At 38.7% G+C, this 17,719-nt stretch overlaps 1 protein-coding gene across 10 annotated transcripts in view; it reads left to right on the forward strand.

Moving 5' to 3' along the window:
- The window catches only part of SEMA5A (semaphorin 5A), a 327,683-nt gene extending 311,777 nt beyond the window's left edge, over positions 1-15,906 (forward strand). For 9 of the 10 annotated variants that reach the window (XM_051611951.1, XM_051611950.1, XM_051611954.1 and 6 more), the window contains 5 exons: positions 1,185-1,355; positions 4,987-5,142; positions 8,202-8,249; positions 9,614-9,825; positions 11,672-15,906. In XM_051611951.1, coding sequence (XP_051467911.1) covers positions 1,185-1,355; positions 4,987-5,142; positions 8,202-8,249; positions 9,614-9,825; positions 11,672-11,791 — 707 coding nt within the window. In that variant the 3' untranslated portion in view covers positions 11,792-15,906. The remainder of the gene's footprint in view (positions 1-1,184; positions 1,356-4,986; positions 5,143-8,201; positions 8,250-9,613; positions 9,826-11,671) is intronic. The other variant, XM_051611959.1, reaches the window with a different exon arrangement.
- The last annotated feature ends 1,813 nt before the right edge of the window (positions 15,907-17,719 follow it).

The following is a 17,719-nucleotide window of genomic DNA, read 5'->3' on the forward strand; positions in this document are numbered from 1 at the left end:
ATTGCCTTTATTATACTTAGGGTCTCATCTATTAGTGTCAATTGAATGACACACTGTTTCTGTTAATTAGTTGCAGACATAGTAATTAAGTTAATTATTTGAGTATTGAAAAGCAAATGCTAACACTTTAAATAGGGGTTTGAAAAGAAATTCATTTTTTGTGGCATATGAAAATTCTGAAAGTTTAGGTTTCTGTTGCTTTTTTTTTTTTTTTTTTTTTTTCCCCAAAGAAATTGAAAGAGAAATGAACAAAATGCTGAGATTCTTTGCACAGGGAATGCTGTCCCTGGCAGAAGGACATCTGACTTTGTCATATGCCTGCAGGTAGGAAGCCTTTGGCAGATGGGCTGCATTATGGCTATAAATGCCAGAAATATATCCTGGAGCAGTAGCTTTAAGAAGAGAGGCACAAAGGAGCCACTCCAGTGCAGGCAACATGGTGAACTTTCAGTAGAAGCCTGTCTATTGGCCGTGTGTTGAAAGCCATCTGATAACAGGGGTCCCTTGAAATCCAGCCTACGTTTTAGAGGAACCTTGTGAAAACTCAAACTGGAGAAAACTTTGATGTACGAGGATCAGTAAATACTAATGGGGGGGGGGGGAAATACAGATATTTAGTCTTCAGTAACCTGTGTTTGAAACTTTAAGTGGCAACTTCTTTTTGTTGTTCATCTGCTGCTTTTTTGAACGCTGCCATTGCTCTGCTGCTGGCATCTGTGCTAGAGCTGCATTGATAGTCATACTATGTTGGCCCATATAAGGGTCCATATAAAGGCTTAAGGTGGTCTCCACTGGGTTGTAAAACAAAATCTGGATTCTTCAGTCTCTGTGTTGATACTATTTGGCTAAGTTTTAGTTTATGAATAAAGATGTACTCTAAGCTCATAATACTTCTGTTAAACAAGCTTTGATATTTTATTTCCTCACAAGTGAGAGAAGAGTTTTGGGCTTAAAGTAGCCACTGAAAGTGTCTTACATGGATGGGTAACTTTGTTAGACTTGCTAGTATACCAGGGGCTTTTAAAATCTGTAAATGAAATTGCACTGCAGTAAGATTAAATTTGTGTGCCTGTGTTCAGTGGCACCTAAAACTGTCCAGTAATTTTGGTGAGCCAGAGTATCAGAAAGATGAGTTGGATTATGTCACGTTAAACATTCACTTGAAACATTTTGTGTCTTTTTAGTGGATGGAGGCTGGTCTTGTTGGTCATCGTGGTCGAAGTGCTCAGCAACTTGTGGAGGAGGGCATTATATGAGAACTCGCTCCTGCACAAACCCAGCACCAGCATATGGAGGAGATATCTGCCTTGGATTGCACACTGAAGAAGCACTCTGCAACACACAGCCATGTCCAGGTATGGCAAATCAGCCCATGCAGCTCTGTTGTTTGTGTGCCACAGAATAAGACATTCACAGCTAAGCAACATAATGCTCCTTGATCTATTATTTAGGAGTACATCATTGATGTCCCGTATTATGTGCACGATCAGCTCTTACATGCTATCATCACAGTAAATCAAGTAACAGCAAGATATAGCCTACAGAACAGCACCTCCTCCCTCTCCCTTTAAAAATTAAAATTTAAGTTGCCAAGATTCCAGATCTGGATGAACTAAAACTGTATAATATTTGATGTGAATAATGCAAACAGCCTGGGAGGCTTTTCATAGCAATATCAAAAAGCAGTACATTTGTTTAACAGTAAAAATTCACAGCAAGCAAATTGCTGAGGTTAATATTTAACAATGAGTGTTATAACCAGGCCCTTCAAGTAGATAATGTTTCCCCTGTTTTCATCTAAAACACAGAGCAGAGGTTAATGCTCTTTGTAAAATACCTTCTTCAACTTTGGATGTTAAGGAGCAGAGACTTTATCTTTTTAAATGATTATCGAGTACGTAGTAAATGAAATGTCTCAGCACTCCTATTTGTAAATTATGGATCATGACTTTTCCTGTAACTTTGCCTGCACCTCTGCCTTTTGGCCCATATTAAAATAAACTTTTTTTTAAATGAAAAATTAAAGTGATAAGTAGAGAGTAAACCCACACAAAACATGATGAAATAATTAGTGAAAAGTCAGTGGGAAATTTTTTTTTAATTTATTGCTGATTAATGGATTGCAGGCAACAGCAAAAGGAAATAAGCAGCTCTGATGCCACATTGTATTACTTGCTTCACTGAGAGCTCCTAGACTTCATAGTAAAAGTTATCTGCTCTGTATAAAGCTGTGCATTTGGAGGCACAAGCCCCCTGAGTTTGAATTTATGGATCCTATTACCTGTGCCGAACTACAATTTAAGTTAATCTCCTCTTCTGGCACTGCGTGTCTTGCAGCAGAATAAAAGTACCTGCTTTGTCAAAATTAAAGCAGATGCAACACTCTGTATTGTGTTTAAATAACCCCAAACACAGAAAGCAGTCGATGATTTGATTTTTAAGACAAATAGTGTATATTTTTATGTAGAAGTTACATAGCTGCCTTGGAATCCTTAAGGCATCTTTAAAAGGTCAGAACCGGTGCATTCATTGTGCTAGTATTGTAGCTATTTCTCTTGTTGCGCATTTGTTTTCTACCTCCATTTTTCTAGAAGTGACAATTTGCAAACATTTATAAGTAATCTCTTCATCTTATTTTGACCTGTGCAATGGATTGACCCTGGCGGGACACCGGATGCCTACCAAAAGCCACTCTATCACTTATCCTCCTCAACTGGACAGGGGAGAGAAGATATTTTGAAAGGCTCATAGGTTGAAATGAAGACAGGGAGATCACTCAGCAATTACCATCACAAGCAAAACAGCTTCAACCCGGGGACATTAGTTTAATTTATTACCAATCAAATCAGAATAGGGTGATGAGAAATAAAACCAAAGCTTAAAACACCTTCCCCCCACCCTTCTCTTCTTCCTGGGCCCAGCTTCACACCCAATTTCTCTGCCTCCTCCCCTGCAGTGGCACAGGGGGACAGGGAATGGGCCTTGGGGTCAGTTCATCACACATTGTCTCTGCCCACCAGTGAGAACTGGGCCAGCATTTGTAATGAACAGCATTCCTTTAAATTTGAATGAGCAGGGCTTTATTGTTACTAAATATTAAAGGTAGGGACCCATGTACTTAGGTCCCGCAGCTGATGCTGGGGGTGTGTCAACAGCAGCTCCTGGCTGTGCCACACAATATAGGCAGGAAGAATCCTGCTGCATTTGCTTGACTCCCACCTCAGCAATCCTGTTTCATTAATTAGGACCAGCTACTTTGTTATCATCTGCCTCCACGCTTCTACTACCCACTCTGCAAAAGAGGCCCTTGCAAGACCTCCCTCAGGAAACAGAAGAGCCAAAGGACTGAGCTGAGTGTTCTTGCTCCTCACAATTACAAGATTCTACTGTTTGACATTGGCTACTTGTGTCAAGGAATTTGCCCTGTTGCTCAAAGGTGGTCCCATCCAGATAGTTGAAAATAGTTCATAAATATCAATGTACAGGCTCCCCCCCTGTGCTGCTGAATACATCCAACCACACCAGAAATGATGATGTGCATCTGAACAACAGACTGCTAGGACTGATGGCTGCTGTCTCTAACCAGCACTCTCCTACTGTCTTGAAAATGGTCCCGGGATCACTGCTTGAGATTTTCTGTGCTAAAGTCATGTCCATCTACTCCCTTCATTTCATTTTTAGAAAGTGAACGTCCAACAGTATCATGAAAAGTATCTATTGCTTGACATTTTTCAAAACTGCAATCTCAGATACTCCTACTGGAATCTGTTAAAGTTTAGATGACTGAGAGTTTTTAACTTTTCCAAGGGGAAAGTGATAAGTAAATGTGAACCTTTTATGCTGGATTTATAAAATGTATTGAAAGGGCCCCAAAGTACAAGAAAGTGCAAGACTTCCCTGACTTTCCACCTGATACACAAAAGGATACAAGGCATTTTCCAAAGTATTCACAATTTTTAATGTTCTTCAATCTAGCTTGAAACAAAACTAGCTTAATATATACTTAATATATACTTCTTTATTTGAAGCAAAATTAAATTTGTAGACTTGCTTCGTAATGACATAAAATCAATTAGATTTTTAAGTAGAAACAAGCTTAGTTTGGCATCCTAGGACTATAGAAACCTTATATAAACCATAAAATATATCTCAGTGAGAAAACTAACAAAAGAAAGAAAAACATTTAACTGAGCTCTGTCTTCTACCATACATACCAAACTCAGAAGACTCTGATGAAGGCAAGACTTGCACTTGAATTGTAAGAAAGCTGAGTTCAGTAATCTCACACCACCTTGTGGGAATGAGATCAATTCACTTAATTTAAGGCAAGTGTTCTGGGACCACACAGGCATGAAATAAAAATGTCTTAAAGCTACATAGGCATAGAAAGAAATATAGGGAAACAATAGAAGCTGATAAACTAACTGAATGGGGAAGAGAAGGTGAAAATACTTGATCAGATCTTTTCTATCTATAGCAAAGAAATGGACCTGAAATAACAAAAGCTTAAAAAAAACAAACCACAATAATAAAATTAGCTGCAAGATGCTACTATTTTTGAGGTTAAATACCCTACTTCAGACCTCGAATACATGGCCTCATAGCTCTCTCATTGCTACTTGTCAGGTACATAAATAAAAGACAGTGTCATTGTCCATCTTAATGACCTAGACTGGAATTAACTCCGGGGCAATACCTTTTCAGTTACCACTGCAGAATCCCTCTGGCTTCTTACTTCCATACACAAAGGCCATGGCAGAAGCCAAGGCCATAATACGTCTGAGACAAATTTACCTTCACACTCGACATTTCAGAGGCTTTTGCCAAACCTGAACTGCCTTTGTTTCATTGGGAAGGAAGAGCTGGTTGGTGGTAACTGAGCACAAGGCCTTCTGTCATAACTCAGAGACTGTTTCTCTCTCACTCAGTTTACTTGAAGCATTTAATTGCAGCATCTGCCTGTGTGTCCCTCTCTGCCTGTTGCAGACAGCTGGTCCGAGTGGTCCAAGTGGTCCGAGTGTGACTCGTCTGGCCTTCAGTTCCGTGCTCGTCAGTGCATCATTTTGTTTCCCGTGGGCAGCCAGTGCACAGGCAACACCACAGAGAGCAGAGCCTGTGCTTCAGACTCCAACTTTATACCAGGTGAGATCAGCCTGCTCCTTGAAGGATTAGTGAGAGCTCAACGTTTCAGGGGTGAGGCATGGTACTGTCCCACACCACACTGTGCAAAGCCAAGAGAACTTGCCTTTTGTCAGCCAAAGCGTGTTGGTCCACTGTGCATAGACAATGTTGCCAGATCTGGTGTCTTCATGAAAACTTGCCTCATGGCACTGAGTGTTGTGCAGCTGTCCTCAGTCACCGCCTGGGACTTTGATTAGTCTCTGTCAGAGCATTCTGCAGGTTCCTCCCATTCTACTTGGTAGCAGGGTGCAGGGATGGTTATGGATAACTAGGATAAATAGTTTCCTTATTACTTTAATTTAAACGTTTTTGAGACTTTGGGGTTATTAGAGCAGCGTTCCTCTAGATTTTGTGATTCACATATATGAAAGTGGGTGCTGTGGTAGTTAATCTGGAAGTCATTTCACAGAGGCTTTTAAATTAATGACTGCTTTGAAAGGTAAATACTATCAACTCAGATCCTTATCTCCCTCATGATCACTAAGTACCTGATGCATAGGCACATCATGTATTATTCTGGAGCATTTGTCAAAACTCTTGACTGTACTCTTCCTCCTAGCCCCCCCACATCACAGCATTTAAATCCACACAGCAGTATGGGTGGCCACATTGCATTGCTGTTAACAGTCATCTTTCTGCCTGTGTACATTAAAAAAAAGCTTGCATTCTATTCACAGACAGATAAATTGACGTTTTGATGTATAGTTTGAAATGTAATTATGTTTACTCAGTGCAGCAACCTTTTTTTTTCCCTGTGATTATGTGGTACAATATAATACAATTTAACAAAGGAATCAACAAATTTAAATGCTGTTTTTATGGATGGTGAATAATGCTTTTACTCCCGAGTACTATTTTTTCCTTCAAAACCAATGTAAAAAATGTCAGTGTGAAAGCAAAAACTCCCACATTGTATTTTCCCCTTTTTCTCAGGCTTTTGAAATAGGTCCATTAATACTCACATTCTGTGAATCCCCTGCTTAATCCAGTATAAGCTCTACATCTTGTTTTGGGAAGATGCCATTTTCAGAATCTGAAATGATCCACCTCTTCTCTCGCCTTTCTGGTTTTTTTGCCACTCCTCCTCAGATTACCCATATCACAGCAGATAAAGTCATCCCTATGACACTCACCTAAGGCAAACTAGCTTGCTTTCTTGGGATTACTCAGCTCCCTTGCACTCCTCCAGGTCCTCCAACTCAGAGTCCTCTCCCTCCCTCCCGACCTCTCTTTCTTTTTCTAATTCACCTCTCACCTTTTCTCAGCTAGTGTGCTGGCATGTCCACCCTCATGTTGTCTCCTCCTACTGCTTACTTTAGCCCAGTTCCTCTACAGAGCTTTGTATGTAGAGTACTTCTGGCAAAATGAAAAAATGCCTCCTTCTCTTCATTGCTGCTGCCATGTTTGCAGAGTTAGCCCTTACCAGAACTTGATGGTTTTCTGGTACATTTTTTTTCTGCTTATTGTTTGGATTGTGAGTTAGTGGTCTCAACCAGACAAAATGTAATCTTAGCCTTTAACTCTTTGTGAAAGTGCTGTTCTGTGAGGTCTGATGCTTTCTCCTTTAGAAAATAGTTTTTATTGGCTTAGCATGTGAAGAAAGGTAAAAAATCATGGTCCCCTTAGCAGTAGCTGCATGTAGATCATCTTTTGGTAGTGGAGACCCTACTGTTAATTCCTCATATAGAAGATATTGCATACCTATAAATATTGTTGCTGCCCTTATCTGCTCTGATTTTAGTTCCACTAGAAACATCCTTAGATGGGAAAGTCAGAGTTGTACACAGTGTTCATAGAGTGGACAACACATGGACTTGTAAAGTGTCATAATGCTGATATCCTGTCCTGTTCACTGTTGCTTTCTTGTCAGTAACTGGCATTTGTTTTGACTTTTTTGATTGCTTCTGAACACGAAGTTGATATTTTCATTGAGCAATTTATCATAAACCCCTGGTCTCAGGAGTAGTAATGGTCAGCTGACAACCCATCATTTTATATGTGACACTAGGATTGCTTTCTACTTAATGTATCACTTTACACTGATCTACAATCTGTTTCATTTTATTGTCCAGTTTTGTAGGGCCCTTCTGCAGCTCTTCTCTGCATGCCCTTGTCCATGCTGCTTTAACTTTGTATCATCAGCAAACTTCAAACCCACATTTGCTTCCTGCTTTTTTTGCTCTGTGCTGAAAACCTAGGTCGCTTTGCAGTAAGAACTTAGCACACGTACTACTTAGCGCACTTAGTACTACCATGTTTTCTATATTTTCCCTCATCTCCCATATCTACTTTGTTGCTTGGGAAACCTTTGACAAGGAGCTTAAAAGCTTTTTTGATATCCAGGTAGACTATGTCTGTTGCCCCACCCTTATCCGCATGATCATTGACCCTTTCAGAGAGGTTCAAGAGGTTTGTAAGGCAGGACTTCCCTTCACAGAAGCCATGGTCCTGAAGTAAACAGTGGGAAAATTTTATTATCAACAGACTTTTGTTCAATATTTATTCAGAATGCTTCCAAAGTCAAAATGGTAAGGATACAGGCTGGAATTACATTTTATTAGTTTCCAATTGAGACCCATAAAATTGACAGTCATCTTCTTTGAAGATTCGTAAATTTCCTCTCTTTGCACTAGTGCTAGATGTGACTTCTAAAAGTAATGAGCCATTTGAGCACAATATAATTAAACTTCCATTAAATTTACTGTTCAGAAAATCAACACTTTCTCAACATGCTTAAACTCCACAAAGAATGTTTTCATGTGCAGTTCATCCTTTAAATCCCAGAGATGTTTTGAGGCAAGAATTAAAAATATGTTGCTGATTTTGCTTTGGAAACTAGGCAACCTGGACATGTCATTGGACCTTTTTGTTAAGTCTAGCACATGTTCAAAATCTTTTTTACTTTGGACTTGGAGTGAAAGTAGTAGAATAATTTTTTAAATACTTACTGTGTTAATCAAACTAGTAGTTCTTTGTGGGGTTTTTTCTCTGTAGCATAAGCAATGTATTTCTTTTTCCAGAATTATCAGTGGCACGATCCAGCAGCATAGAAGAAAAGTGGTGTGGCGGTAAGCTTTTCAAATCTAGATGTTTATTAAATGCTAAAGTATTGATTTTGCATTTTTTCTTTTTGTTTCACCTTTTGCACTCTCTTAGTTATATTCTACTTTCTAAGTGATGCATTCTCATTTTTTACACTTGCACAGAAAAAGTAATGTAGTTACTACAGGATTTCTCATTAAATATCCATCTGCTGTTGCTGACCTTTAAGACAAGAACATATATTACTGGATGTTTGTATTTTCTTCTTTTTCACCCTTCTCTCAAAAAGAAATTTATTATTATAAGCTAGTTATCAGTAGGTCAAAGTTTGTGAAGTTGCTCCACCTTTTTTAGAATAATGACTTCACAGACCTCTTTGGGACTCCACATAGACAGCAGAAAGCCAGTCCCATTTAATAGCTCAGACTCTGTCTGTGGGTCATTTTCACCTCTTTTATCAAAGACAAAACTAAAAGTAAAAAAAAAAAAAAAAAAAAAAAAAAAAAAAAAAAAAAAAAAAAGAGGGTCCTGATTCTAGCAAAACAAATCTTGAAAGAGAAAACTGTTAGAAAAAGCAAACAATAATAAGTAGAAGGAAAAATGACCTTTTTTTTTATGCTGAGCTATCACACTTAGTCTGTGTTGTCATGGTAGTCTGTGTCACCAAGCAGGAAACTCTGCAACAGTAGGAAACTCTCATAAAAGAGTGGAAGGAGATTTCAGTGATAATCTATATATTGAGGCAGTCAACCTAATCACCTAAATATCAGTTTGTGTATCTAAATAACTAGTAGGCCTGTAAAGATCCTACCTTGCTCTCAGTTTTAATCCTTGTATAGGTGGAGAGGGATGTGGAGAACATTTTAGGGAAAGCAGGATTGTGATTCAGTGATACCAGGACTTTGTTAGTTCTGCCACAAGTCCCTATGTGTAGGAGACATTACTAGAAGAACAGCAGAGGAGGCGATACTGTAGTTCACTGAAAAATAAATAAATCTATGTATGTACATTATATACATCATTTATATATAACAAGGCTTTGCTATACTAGTTGAAAAATATTTTTGCTCAGCTATTCAAACATGCAAAATGCAATTCATTTATCTGTTACTTGGGTACTGAACTTGCTTAAACATCTTTCAAAAATTTCAGTCTTAATACTTACAGAGGTGTATGGATATCTAAGATTCTTATAATGATCCCTTCAGGGAAGTATGATGCATTTGCTGCTGTAGGGATAAACCATTGCAACTGAGATGTTCCTGGGAAACACATGAAATTTCCCTTATCCTTAACTTTAGTCAAACACTTAACTACATTTTTGTGCGAGCTTAAGCTTTTATTGCTTCTTCCTTAAAAATAAGATTGTCTTCTGCTCTCCACTCTGCAGAGTTCAACATGTTTCACATGATTGCAGTGGGATTGAGTAGCTCAATACTTGGTTGCCTTCTTACTCTGCTTGTTTACACTTACTGCCAACGATACCAACAACAGTCCCATGATGCAACTGTCATCCATCCGGTGTCACCAGCTCCTCTAAATACCAGCATTACAAACCATATCAACAAACTGGACAAATATGATTCTGTAGAAGCCATCAAGGTGAGAAGTGGGTTAGTGGCTCTGTAATGCACTATGTATATGGTCCTAGACAGCAGCTCTGCTTTATAAAAAAAGAATGCAACTCAATAGTTTTCTGCAGTGGCATTTGAACTCAAATTATGCTGATTGTCAGTGACAAAAATAGATTTCACTTGCAGCCTTGTAATTACAGATCCTTTGTCAGTCCCTACTACACAGAAAGTTACATTTTGTGTGTATGTATAATTAAGACAGCAGCAGCCTTTCCTGGAAAAAACCCAGACCACTCAAGTTTTCTTTATGTTTTTTTTTTCCCTCCATTGTGTTCCCTAGTGGCTTATTCAAGAGGTAAGTAGGGCCATTAACAATTGTCATGCCATATGACATGGCATATAATTCTTTGTCTCCAATGATACAGTATCAAGGGCACTGTTCATCTTCCTACTCTGTGTCTTTGTACAGGAGATGTATTTGGTGAATATACTCTGAGTCAGACTCTCAGCTAGTGTTCATACCCAAAATATTCTGTAAATGAGCAGTACAGATTTACATTATCTGAGTGTCTGGCATGATATCACAGGCAAGATGGCCCAGCATCCTGTCCAGCTGAATCTTAAAAGCGTCCAATGTTGGGGAATCCACCACTTCCCTGGGGAAATTATTCCAATGGCTGACAGTTCTTGTCGTGAAAAATGTTCCTCCTGTGTCCAATTGGAATCTCCCCAGGAGTAACTTGCACTCATTACCCCTTGTCTTTTCCATGAGACTCCTTGTGAAAAGGGAGTCTTCACCTTCTTTATAGCCATCCTTTAAGAACTGGAAGATGGTAATGATGCCTCCCCTAAGCCTTCTCCAGGCCGAACAAACCTATTTCTCTCAGCCTCTCCTCATCCCGCAGGCTTCCCAGTCCTTTGATCATCTTTGTGTCCCTTCCCTGGACCCTCCCTGCCCTGCCCATCTTTTCTGTATAGTGGGGACCAAAACTGAGCATACGAGTTCTTCAGTTATGTAACATGCTGATCATTGTTCCCAAACAGCTGTTTTCTTCTTAAGACCTTTTAGAATGGCTCTGTTTTTCATACTTGATAAATTAAGGAAGGATGAGCATTCTGAGAATATCTAGTTCAGTAACATCAGATTACACAGTTTATTCATGCAGCTGCAAAGCTTTTTGTAAATGAGGATTTGACTCAAATCCTACCTGGATAATCCGGTTTTTAATGTCTGCATTTTTCTTTCTAATTAAAGATATTTTAAAGAATTTCATTAAAAACGGCAAGAAAAGTCGAGATTTTGTAATCAGTGGTGGAATATGTACCCAACTTAAAGCTTTTCCAAATTCCACTAATCATCTCTCTGGATAGTTATAGAAACAACAACAAAAAAAGACTTTGAAAATTCATACTCTAAATACCCATATTACTTTTTAAAAAACAGGATTTACACTTTTAAGACCTTCAGACATTTCTTCTACATATTACATTAGAAAATCAAGGAATTAACGCAGTAAAGAGAAAATTATTCTAATTCAGCAAAAAGATGAGTTAATCATTTCAATAGAAAGAACTGAATATGTAGGATTAAAATGTATTTTTAATCATAAAATTAGTTCTATAATGTTGGGAGGAAAGTGCTGGCTTCACTTTATTGAATAGCATTGCTTTTTGCAGTAATGTTGCTATGTAAACAGATACAGTCAACTGCAATTTTTTGTAAATGTGTATGTATTTCTCAGTGCACTTTTACCTGACTTACTGTACACAGATACTTGCTACAAAAGTTGCCTTGGTGAAAGAGCACTTAGTGGCTACCTTTCTTCTGTCCTTCAATTTTCTTATATTTCTTTTTTTCTTTTTTTCCCCCCCAGGCATTTAACAAAAACAACCTGATTCTGGAGGAGAGAAACAAATACTTCAATCCACATCTTACTGCAAAGACTTATTCTAATACCTATTTTACAGATTTCAATAATTATGATGAGTACTAACGGGCTTGTGTATTTTCTGGCCACCTGTAACTCCCCAGTCCCCAAGGCCTGTGCTACTTGACTGCTCATGTGATTGAGGCTTCAGAGATGAAGTTCAGAGACATTTCAAGCACGATTCAAGCCATCGATGTCCCATTGCTGCCAAAAGCTCAAAACTTGTTTGTGACATGATATTTTCTTTGCAGAGGGCAAGGTTGGCCTTCAGTGTCAGGTTCAGCTATAGCCCCTCAGTGCCGCTGGACCACTCACGAGGACTGCATTGCTTCATTCAGTTTCATAACCTTCCAGTCAGATTTCTCTTAACAAGTGGCTAAGGAATTTCTGAGCTTTAAAAAAATTATAATTGTTACCCCTTGAAGCTGTGCCAGGAGTACAAATGTAATTTTCTTTTTAGGCCTTGTCTTTTATTTCCATGAGGTTTGAAAAGGGAGCTCTGCTGTTAGCAACGAAGCCCTCTGTGCGGTCTCCTGAAGCTCACATCACCAAAAAAAGCACCAAAAAGCACCAAAAAAGGGTGCTTGGAACAACAAGAAGAAGAAACGTGGTGGTTTAGTGGTTCTCTGGCAGTTCTGGTCTCCGTAGGCCTGATCTTCTTGGAGTTGTAAACCACTCCGGATGCAGTTTAGCTGTTCAGAGGGCAGAGACTAGGGATGCAATCTTGTAACTAACCCAGAAAGCTACAGGGTCAGTGGTTTCCAGTTGTGAGCCACGTCCAGTCACATAAAGCCTTCATCCAGTTCAGTTCAGTTATTGAGGGGACGTGGAAAGGCATGTCCCACAGGGAGACTGAGGGAGGAATGCAACAGGAGAGTCACACTGGAAGGTTCTTCTGTGTGTCATTTGTAAACCAGCCCTGCTGTGGGATGCAGGTTTGCACGAATCATGGCATCCCAAAGGCTTCCACTCCCCGGTGCTTGCGTATGGGAACCTGCTTGACTCTCTGTTGTAGCACTTGCTGTCAAGCCAGTCACGGAAAGATACAACTACACCGTGGTTTGTGTGCCTTCTCAGGCTCTCGGGGGTATGTAGGCATAATCATAGATCTGCTATTCTCTTCTGGCTTTTCCTTTACATGCACTCGTCTGACAAACAAAGCTGGCTCAGAAAACGCAGATGTATTTGCAAATCGTTGTCTCATCTTGCTGCCTTGTCCAACCTATGCTAGTCAGCCCCTAGAGGAACATTCTTTTGGTGTTTTAAGTGATTATCTTGTTGGAATTCATTGATGTAAATATTTAAATTACTGTTTGAGTTTTAAGTTATCAGTTTTAATTCCTTTTGTAGTGGCAGGTGAGGAAATGCAAAGGGTTTTTATACCATTGTTCTTTGTTCTGTCTGTCTTCACCCACATTCACAACATGACAATTTTTGTATCTGAAATTCCAGATGTATAACTAAAAAGAAAAGGGCAGGGATTTGGGCCAGATTTTCCAGAGTACTTAGTAATAAGGCAGCATTTACTATTCTGAGAAGTTTATGAAAATAAAGTAAAAGTTAATATTAAGGATTAAAGAATTGGGCTTTCATTTTTTGAGCATGCTAGATGCAAAGATCATAGCAGCAGAATATCAGTCAGGTATTAAAGGAGAAGCAGAGTGGAAATGTTTAAGCCCTGGATCATTACGTTGTGCTATGATACACAGTTAGAGAAAAACGTGTACAGGTTATAATGATTAAAAACAAAAAAGCAAAAAGTACCAAGAAGCGTTGATCATGTGAGACTGCGTTTGAGCACCACTTTGGTGGTCTAGTCACTTACATTAGCAAAGGTAAACACTGTATCTAATGATGGCAAAAAGCAGCATTTTTGAATGGGGATAGAACTGAACCTAGCACTGTACTTCCTATCTCTGAGAAAAAAGCAAAGCAAATGGTCTTGGAGAATCTGTGCAGCAAAATGAGCACACATTTACCATTTACAAAAATAATTAAAATCAGCTGCATGTTACTAACTCAGTCAAAAGAAAGCACCCCAGTTCATCTCCAGAAAGTATAATAATACTGGTTCTCTATAATTTGTGATTTATTTACTGTAATTTAGGTTTGGTTTTTCAGGAAAAAAAAATTGCTGATTGCCTCTGGATAAGAGGAATTTTTCTCTGCAAAAAAAATTCAGTTAAACAGATAGAGGAGGGAAAAATCTCTCCAAATCATAACCAGCCTAGTATCTGAATCACTCTGTTCATGCCAAAAGATAAAGAAAATAAAATCTATATTGCTGCCACTGCCAAGAAACTGCAGCACATACACATACACACCTAGGCACAACACTGTTCCTCTCTGTCCCCATACTAAGAGCACGTTAGTCTGGCTTATGGATTTTATATTTAGTCTATTAGTTATGAGACCAATATTTTTAAAATGTTTGAACTATGTATTTTTATTTTAACCTTTTTTAATTAAAATTATCTGAAATTAGCTTCTATTTTAACTCTTCAGTAGTTTGAGGCACGCTTATCTTTACAGTGATCTATTTTCCATTCTTTTCATGGATAGATACATATGATAGATACAAGTTATATATGTGGTAATATTACCCTAGTTTAAGTCTGCATGATCATAGGTAGAAGTGCATGTAGCAGATGTTCAGTCTGCTCACACTTCCCTCTCCTAGAAGAGTACTTCAGGTGTTCCAGCTCTTTGAGCAACTCCCATGGGATGTTTAAACACCATGCCAACTTGTCAGGAAAGTGTTTCTTTTCGACTTTTTTTAAATTTTGTCCTTTAGCCTCCTAAATTACATTTTTCTAAATCACAGGCAGAGGTATATACAAACCTCTATCTAAAGCAGTAGGGTAAACATGGAAATTTCATAGCACTTCAGTGGGGAAAAAAATAATAATCAATTGCAAGATCTCCTTTTTAAGCTAGATTCTGAGACAAGAGGTTTTAAAGCCATCAGGTATTTGTGTCTTAGGTAATTTTACATCTGCTATTTCAGTATTTTCTCCTTTTGAGTTCTACACAGCTGCCCAGGTAGTTTAATACAGCCTTTCCTAGTACATGGAACAAAGCAAAATGCAGTCTCTGTTAAACAAGTCTTTATTAACTTTATTTACCGTTTTTTTTCTAAAATAGGCTACATACATTTTGGTGAAAAGCAGATTTCTCCATGAAAGTTCTGATTTTTCTTTTGCCAAATTAGGATTAGGATTAAGATTTTTGTAAGAGAGTGGGAGAAAGAGTGGGGCTTAAATGGCTTTGATTCCCAGGCTATTAAGCAGTACTGATAAAAGTTTCAGATGGTTGTAGGACACCGTGTGTTTAGTTAGCTCTACCAGAACTCCTCAGTAACCTCTGGCAAAATACCATGTCAATGTACAAATCAAGAGCTACTAGAGCACTTAAGTGAGGAAAGTTTTCAGAGCATCAGACCAAATGGCTGTTCAAACCAGAAAAGAAAGTAAGAGGTCCCAGATGCCACAAAGTACGTTAATGGGAATAAATATTTCAGTATTTTTTCCTCATAATTCTAGAGGAAATGTATTTACTTCTTTGAATGTGGGACCAGTTTTATTAAAATCAGCACAACATAAGCACATTCCTAAAGGTAATTGTATACATAATGGCTTTGCTCTATGAGATCAATTCTGTAAACAGTTTAGTCCAAGCTTGTCTTGCGCTGCTTGAGGTATCTGACCAGTTTCTCACTGGCAGCTGCCACCAGCGCCCTCTATGTCTCGTGTGGGAGAACATCCTCAGATGGGCAGAGTTATGTCCTGGCAAGGGCTTGTGACTTTTCACCGACAATATAGTGAGTCTAGAGAGACACACTTCTGATTTTGTATGTCATGTGGATGCCTAAATTTAGATGGGCAAAATCTAGGCTCTTGAGGGTGATTTTACTCATTCCATAAGTAGTCGGACTTAGTTCAGTGGTATGGATGTAACAGGTTACCTATTTAAATGTGTTTACAGGATTGAACCCAGACTATATTGCTTCTGCACAAATCCATGCACAGTACAAGATGACTTCAATAGTATGAAAACAGATTCATTTAAAATTGTTCACAAACAAATCTGCATCTTGATATCAGGGAATAGATATGTGTTCATTGTGTGGGGTATCTGAATTCATTCCTTTCTTTGCTAAATAAAAGAATGATAAAACAAGATACTGCTTGACTTCATTTAAAAGCCATTCTTCCAAATAAAGAATGGTTCTGGGATCCGTGAATGTTTTTTCTTTCTTTCTCTCTTTGCTTCTGCACAGAAATGAATTTGTGTGCAGCTGAAACGGCCTTTAGCTGAACTGCTCAATGTAACTGAATGAACGCTTTGCATTGTGTTGCCATGCAACAACATTTTCCAACTAGGATGGTACAAAGAGGGAAATGTGCAAACCTGGGAGGTTTGGCAAAGACTTCAGCTACAGCAGTAGCATGGGTAGGCAGAAGTGGAAACAGAAATGCAGAAGAATGTGACTGAAGGCTTGGCAAACGCATCAGCAAACTTTCGCAGAAACTTACAGGCTTTTTGGGAGCTGCCAAGGGTGAGGCAGTGGGGACTGTGAACTCCCGAGTAGTCAAGCCAAGTAAAAAGCAGCCTGGTTGCAACAGGTACTTGTGCAAAGTTATGGCTGTTACTCAGAATCAGGGGAGAAGTGAACTGATGACACTCAGTTAACCAGAAGGGAGCAAAGTGCTTTTGCAAGCAGTAAGTGCCAGGATACAGGTGGCATTTTAGCAATCTCTGTGCTGGCAGGAAGGACAGGGCAATAGGAGCAGATCTGTAGAGCAAAACAACCAGTCCTGAACTCAGGGATTTGCAAATGAAAGCACAGTGAGAGGTGTACCAGGAACAGATAAACCTTTTGTTTCCAGGTTGTAACTTTGGATCCAGACTGGTCACTTTTTCCCATACCTTTCCCTTTGTCTTTTCTGTGTTGGGGAAGCTTATTACAACTCTACCTGCCTGATGATTTATCAGTTTGAAGGAGTGATTTTTTTACCAGCACAGAAGTTTGCTAAAAAATTTTTATTATAAAACCAATATCAAACATAAAATTCAATCAGTGTAACACTCAGTATTCTCACAATCCAATCCCAGAGGCTGAGAATAAATTGAGAAGCTGTTATTTGTGGTTTTCTTTTTCTCCAAAGGATTATCCACAAACCTCATCCAGTGATAGCTTTGGATTTTAAAATATAATGGAAGGTAATTGACAGTAACAGTATGTGTTCCAGGATTCAGCAACCATATTTGCTAATCACTAAGCCATTGGTTTGAATTAATTCTCCCTTTTGCAGCAGTAGGCATTGACTGAAAGTGAAATAAATATCAAATTTCAGATACATGGGACACTTAAAGCCAGTACTGCTGCAGAAGAAATTGCTTTTATATCTGTGTGCCAAAAAATGCTTTCTCTTGTCATGGCACTATGAAATGTCCTGTACAGTGGAAAAAATTTGTTTTTAATAGTGATGTACTCAAGATAAAATATTGCTCGGAGTTTTTTAGCAATAGTAGACACTTTGGTTTGGTATCAGGAGAATGCCATTGCTAGTTGCAATAATGGGAGTAAATGATCCCTGTATAGAACTTTATAGGGAGTAATTTTCCTTTGCCATTAACTCCTTCAAAAGCAGCTTCCTTAGCAAAACTTCTCGGGAAAGCTGATGAAGATACATTTAAGAAACACTGGTGCAGCTTTTCCAAAACAGAAGCATGGGTGCAGGGATCTAAGCCAGTTACAATTGCAGAGTCATTCCACTGACAGGGAGCTCACTTTGGATTTACGCCTATTCAGACAGGTCATCAAATTTGTATCCTAATGGCTGTCCATTGACTTATGTAGTGCTCCAGGGAGGTAACTTGATGTAAGGCTTTACTGATCATCTGGAACAAAGAGAAGCAGCTCAATTGGTGGGTGGTGACAGTGTTTTTCCATCAGAAGTCTACACCCTATACATCCCTCTTCAGTGATAT

This window comes from Apus apus, chromosome 2 (assembly GCF_020740795.1).
Source record: "Apus apus isolate bApuApu2 chromosome 2, bApuApu2.pri.cur, whole genome shotgun sequence".
In the NCBI taxonomy this organism is placed as follows: Eukaryota; Metazoa; Chordata; class Aves; order Apodiformes; family Apodidae; genus Apus; species Apus apus.